The sequence below is a fragment of the Opisthorchis viverrini genome (genome assembly GCF_000715545.1).
Source record: "Opisthorchis viverrini unplaced genomic scaffold opera_v5_61, whole genome shotgun sequence".
NCBI lineage: Eukaryota > Metazoa > Platyhelminthes > Trematoda > Opisthorchiida > Opisthorchiidae > Opisthorchis > Opisthorchis viverrini.
The window spans coordinates 644,850-651,746 of record NW_008751717.1 but is presented as its reverse complement, the minus strand read 5'-3'; the positions used below and the strand labels follow the sequence as shown (position 1 = coordinate 651,746).

Sequence of the window (6,897 nt, the reverse complement as noted above, 5' to 3'; positions counted from 1 at the left end):
GAACATGGCGTTTCTGGGACAGACCATGAACATAATTCTGTTTTCGAGGCGATTGTGCAGATGATTGGCAGTTTGAGTACTTTCGTACATGCTCTGACTGCTTATCTAGTAGACATCGCTACGTGTTAGCATCTTCATGCAGCTAATGCGGGAAGGTTTAAAATGAATTTTTTTGGGACGTTGCGCCGTAATTTGGTGGGCACAATCACCCGTCCTGCGAAGAGTATGAAACCGTCGACCTCGGAATGGGAGGGTCAGCGTTGGTAGAACGGCTGAATTTGTTTACTGGAACATACTAGAGGCCCGTGTATGCGGTGAAAATGGATTACCCTTCGAAGTAACAGATCACAACCAGTGGCGTCCCGAACCACATCGAGTTAACTTTGTTCCACCGCTATTGAGGCACCAACAACATCCTCGGGACATTAAGAATCCGTGAGTCTTTATAGTGCACCAGCTTGACCAACAGCCAACTGGTATTTGATGGGGAAGTCGTCGCACGAATGCACTTTAGCTCAACTTTGCAGTCGGTGTGCTGTGTAAAAAGGGATGCCTTTCTTCGATCTGAGAAGGCAGAGAGGCGGCTTATGGTCAGTGACAACTGTAACATAACAGGGGTCGAGTTTACAATGCTGAGGTGCTCTCCATACTACTATACGGATCAGAAACCTGGTCGTTGCGCGCTGAGAACGTCAAAAGACTTTCAGTGTTCTACTATCGATGTCTTCGGAGCATTGCCCGAGTCTGGTGTGAACACCGGATCAGTAATGCTGAAGTACGTCGAATGCCATTCGGGAGAAATAACTCACTCTCCTTGGGTGAACTGATCACACTGCATAAGTTGCGTTGGCTTGGCCCCGTGCTGCGTACGCCAGTTGACCGACTTCCTCGAAGGGTTCTTATCGCACAACCACGTGAAGGGTGGAAGGGAGCCAGAGACGGTCAAACAATGACTTGGCAGCGAAGTATGAAAGCCATTACCAGCGAACTCAGATGCGCTGATCATTGCCGTCTTTCTGGATGGGGACCTCGAGATGGGCCACATCAACGGTTAGAGACATTGTCAGCCATGACCCAGTCGCGCCGTCAATGGCTCTCATGCATCCAAACTGTTGCCTTCAATGTATAGCTCCCTTCCTAACCCCCCACTTAACAGTCAGCTGACAGCGCTGTATTTACGCACTAATTTATAAGCTCCCACCACCAATGCGGCGCTACCTACCCCACCTCCCCAAGTCATCGGTGAACGAAACTGTCGCAGCTACCACCACTGTACAGCAAGTACGCGGTTACTACAACTGACAATGATGATGGTGAACGTGACGTCCGTGGAGCATTTCGGGGATTTAGTGGCAAAGATTATCGCCAAGGCTTCTCTTTCGATCTGGCCGTAATATCACTCTGGTTGTTATGGCTCTACCTGCGTGAGTAATTTTTTTCCGTCAGGAAAAACGTAAGAGATGACAGCTCCATTGCCATAGTTGGCTGCGTCTGAAGCAACAATAGTACCCAGGACTGGATTGTAATATGTCAATAGCAGATCAAAACTGAAGAGTAACTGTACTGTATCAAAAGCGAAATGACACCCATGTAAACAGTTCCAAGGTACAGCCTTTTTAAACGATGACGTAGTGATTCTCAGGCACGATGCATATCTGACAAAAATGCAGTGGAATGGCTTGCCAAACTGTGGAAGGAGCGCAAGGTTGCTAAATCTGTCGGTGCTGGCATTTGCTGTATGGCAGAAATATTTTCTTGTTCTGGATGACGACTGCTTTCGTCAAAATTAAATCTAAGATATTTGATAGATTTGAGAAAAATGCACATTTTTCTGCATGTAGACGAAAACCATATTGTTGGATTCGTCCCAGTACACAATGCAGATGATGCGAAAGTTCTCAACTAGAACTTTTAAGAACGATGCCATCCAAATAAAGCGGAAACTCTTGATAAACCGTTTAATATGGCATCCATTGTTTGTTGAAATATGGCTTGTGCAGATTTCACCTCAACTGGTAAAGGAAGCAGTGAAGCATCGGCGTTGAACGTTGACGTCATGCTGTCCATGATGATGATGAAATTGAAACATACCGCAATGTGTACTAGTTGTTAAAAGTTCTTAGGATGTCATAGGATATTTCTATTTGAAGGTAACTATCAGTGAGATCCAGCCTTGCGAAACATTTGCCACCATTGAGCTTGGTGGACATATCCCCTGGTATCGGTAATAGATATTGGTGAGAGTCGAACACGGCTTTTAACGCGGTTGATTAATCACCACACGTGGGAACCCTGCCATTTTCTTTTTTGATGACAATAATGAAAGATGCTCATGGCGAATGGTTTAAAAAATAGCAAAGGATATATTCGTTCAGATGTAGCACCCTTTCGCTGCCTGACTGCCATGTTACCCGAAGGAAGCACGAGAGCTGTGATACTGCCAGGTTACTCAAGTTTGAACAGGAGAAGTCGAGATCCGGTTCGAACCACAGACCTTGCGGTCAGTGAATTTGTGCTGTAACCACTGACTGGATAACTCCAGATTGCTGTCGCGCTCCTCTACCAGGTCATAGGTTGGTCACGTCTCTGCTTCTGACATACAGAATCGGGCACCGAAAAAAGCCTGATACACGGGTCTGTTGGATTCAGGAATATACCAGTTTAGCGGCACAGGTTTCTGCAAGTAGAATTCGCTGCTCATACCCCGCAGATTCAGGCACTGACCCTATGACATAATACAATCGGAACTGGTACAACTTCAAAGGTAAGCGAAATGCACCACTAATTCCAACGCCGCTCCCTGGGATGTAAGTGGCGTGTTCAGTGCCCGCATATCCAGGAGCATAACCTTACGCTTTGCGGGTGCGAAGTGCACACCAATAAACGCGGCGACTTGGGCCAGTTCATCCACAATCACCTGCAACTTCTCCTCTTCCTCGAAGGTGAGAACGATGTTATCTGCCCATTCCAGAGTACAAGGTTTTCGTTAGCACCCATTAGAACACCCAGGTTTTGAAGGCTTTCCAGTTTTCACCTCACTATCTCGTCGGTCACGAAATTAAACAGGCATGGAGAGGGTGGGAATCCCTGATGGACATCGCTTCGTCTACGGAAGCTTTTGGAGGGATCTCAGAAACGGCTCTCACAAACGTCTGGAAGTCTGAGAATACAAACAACTTATCATGTTTACAAATTTTTGGGGCGCTCCTTGATGGACAAGCGCGTTAAGTGGAACAGATCAAGTCGAATGCGCCTCGGAAATCCAGGAATACTGAAACTTAGGGTCGTTGGTACGTATGACGTTGTTCTATCAACGGATGGTGTAAAGATGTGGTCAGCACAACTCCTACCAGGACAGAATCGTGTCATCTGCTCTCGAGTGGGAGTTCCAGGGGCCAACATAACGCACCGTAAGCACAAATGACTCCAGCAGTCACGTTGCAATGGATGTCAAGCTGATCACCTGTAGTTACCGCACTCACTACGAGCCTTTTTTTCGAAAACGGGTGCTCTCACTGATTTTCCTCAGTTTTCTGGTACAGGAAAAAAGATCAGAAAGGCGGCGAGGACTTCAATTCCATCTTTGAACAATGTGGGTAGGAGACCATCTTGACCAGGAGCTCGGTGGCGCTTCAAGGACCATTTGTAGTCATAAACCTCCAAGGCGCTAAGGGGCTCCACTGTCCTCATCCAGGGTTCGACTTCAGGCGAAATCTTCAAATGAACGGCAACGGTACGCTACGAGAATCGATGTCTGAAGTACTCGGCACAGTGGTCTGTGTTCTTTATTCGAGATGGTGACGTCACCTGATCCTGGGTGGTTTCGCGTACAGAGGCTGTCCTGGACCGACCGCAGGGATCAACTGAAACGGTTTTCGGAAAATCTCTGTTTGGTTGGCCTCTCATTTTCTCAGCCTTCTGTGTCCACAGGCTTCACGGTCGGCGCACAGGCTCACTTTCAATTGACATCTAAAAATCCGTCAGGCCAAATTATGTTCGGGACTGGCGAGAACATTTCCCCTTGATTCGAGCAGCGACGCTGTCCTTTCTGAGCTAGCCCGGTGTCATTGTGCCACAGGCCAATTGCCCAGCACTGTGCGAACAGGTGACGATCTCGTTCCCACATGAATTCGCAGCTAATGGAGAAGAACTTAGGAGAGACACCAGAAGACAAATCTGGTAAATTCGCACTTCTCCTCAAACGCCACTGTCTTGCGATCCGGCTTTTGAGGAACAGGATGCTTTATGTTACCGTATTCGTCCTCCAGTCCAGGTTTATGTGCCCTTGAAGTAACCCAGCCCATGCAAGACCACGGTTCTCAGAAATAACGACAATCTTCTGCTAAATCGGCCGTCCACTGCTGTCATATGACGAGTCATTTGCCTGCGGCAATGAGTAGCGCGGGTAGGGGAGAAAAGAATACTTCTGATGACTTCCTACCTTCCTTACCTGGCAGCATGAAAAAATCTTTCCTCTTAGCTCCATCCGCACAAATGATGAACAAGTGAGGCATGGTGAGGCGTGAAACACTGACTAGAGAGTAGCAAGCGAGGCCGTCGTCTGACAGTGATTACGTCGATAAAATATCCACACACCTTCAGATATCAAAACGACACCACACATATGAACGAGCCACTACTTTAGTGCTCCTGGATTTCCAATGTATATTCGAATCAGTTAACCGAAATTTTGGGACGCACCCTGCTGCCAAGGCGCGTTGAAACGAAATAGCCTGTCAACGAAATAGAACGCGCTTTGGCAGTCATGAAACACCAAGATTTTTGGGCGTCTGTATGCCAGCACGTAGTCTAGCGTTTGACGGAGGATGAAAATGTGGTCCACATAGCCCCTCCCCGGCCGGAATCCTCTTTGAATTTTTCGGGTTTCGTTTTCACACGCTTTTGTAAGACGTTGCAGATTAGCACAAGATATCTGGATACAATAGGGGTCAAACTAATTTCTCTGTTATTGCCAAACTGTTTTTGAAAATGGGACCCACTATCGACTCGTCCAGGTTGATCGGGACGGTCCCTTTAATCGAGATGGAAGCAAAACCAGTTAAGCAAGCGCAAGCTGAGGGTTTTGTCTCCATAAACAGGTCAGGGTTGTTTAGGACCAGCAACCTGGTGACACCTGAGGCAACAAAGGTAGTTGATTATATTCCTGGGGTTCCGAATTCACTGTCCATGTGGCGGTTCTGAAATTCGGCTGAGCAACTTCAGGTGGCCGGTTGATTCGTTGTTAGAAGTCTTCATCCCAACTATTCGGGCGCCCTTGTTTTTTTGGAGATACGCCAGTCGTTGTTATCACGGATTAATTTGCTCGTGAAGGCACCTTCGGGCATACTGCGCGCATAAGCTAGAACAGTTTAAGCGAATTCCAAGAACTTATGGCCTTCAACTTTTCAACTTTCTAGACCCAAACATCTAACCCAGCCTGTAAATTAGAGCTACGGTGAGTGTGTTTTACGACCAATAAGGAGCTTCATATGCTGAGTTACGTACGGTATGTGACGGTGATTGTCTCGTATCGGTTGCAATTAACGTCGCCTGAGAATAAGGCATTTAGGGCCTCACACAAGATAACATGTTTAGCCGGAAGGTCAGAAAGCCTTAATGTTACCAAACGAGCAGTGTATTTCTACATTTTCCCTGGAAACCTTATCGAAAATCTAGAATAACCCAACGCGTGAATCGGGTGGAAGTTTCAAAAATACTGTCGGCCGTCAGCCGATGGCTGGGTGGCCAATCGGACTCCAGGGCTGTTCAGCAGCAGGACACCAAGCTGTATAAAGCGTTCATCACGTCCTGACCCACTACTGATAATGTCTATTGTCTATCGGTACAAAGCTGCAAGAGACTACCAGTATCGGCATTAGTTTTAATTTAAAAGCTGAAAAGGGCTGCAAGCAGCGTCTTTGATGAGTTAAGACGCCTTACTTATGCAGTGAAATTTCCAAGCACAAGATAATAGGAACCCAGTTAGTTCCAGGATAAATGTATCGAAGAAGCAGCCCCACAATTGGTGGATTTGTAGAAACCAAAAATAAGAGTGATAATTTTCCGGTCATTGGGCTTTATTCTAGAAGCCAACAAGCAAACGATGTGTTGGCGGATACTGACGTGGAAGCTTAACCCAGAGGCTATGCCAACGCCGGCGCAACCAGCCGCAGTGAAGAAAGAGTCGCTTGAAATTTTTAGGCCGTGACATCTAGATAAGTAAGATGTGGTGAGGTCAATTACTGCACTTGAATCCTACATACTAATTTTGGACAAATAACGTCGGTGGGTGAAGCATCAGTGCCAACACTGATGTTGCTGTCTTTGATGAGGATGATGAGATGAAGAAGTTCATCCCCCAGGGTCGCGAGAGCGCAAGTAGTACGGGATGTTTCGTTGGGAAACTTGGTCTGAAACCGGTTTGGAGCTCTAGGCCCGCCTTATTTTTGGATCAGCATCCAAGGCCATCTTGGGAAACATCGTCAAATTTCGTCTTCACTGCTTTCGGTGGCACTACTTAAATCTCGAAGAAATATCACAGCCGGTTCCGAACATAACCCGGTACGAAGAGCTATCAGACGCCAAGTGAAAGTGAGCCTGCGATCCGAACGTTAAGTATGGTGGACACAGAAATCCAAAGAAATGGAAGGGGCCCAGAAAGCAGGTAATGCCCGGAGATTAGTTCAGTTGATCCGTGCGACCGGTCCCCGGAAACCACCTGTGAGTGCAACTATGAAGCATCACAATGGAACGACCATCTCGAATAGGGAGGAACGCCTTGACCGCTGGGCTGAATACTTCGAACAACAACTGTCGTGGCCTCCAGCCGGCACTTATCTAGAGCCCACAGGTGAAGTAGAACCCTGGACGGTGAACGTGGAACCACCTACGGCCTCG

General features: G+C 47.3%; 1 protein-coding gene across 1 annotated transcript in view; it reads left to right on the top strand.

Moving 5' to 3' along the window:
• Positions 1 to 629: 629 nt before the first annotated feature.
• Positions 630 to 6,897, top strand: part of T265_03964 (hypothetical protein) — a gene marked incomplete at both ends in the record, with an annotated part of 47,433 nt that continues 41,165 nt past the window's right edge. The window contains one exon of the mRNA XM_009168571.1: positions 630 to 775. Within this exon, the coding sequence (XP_009166835.1) occupies positions 630 to 775 (146 nt within the window). The remainder of the gene's footprint in view (positions 776 to 6,897) is intronic.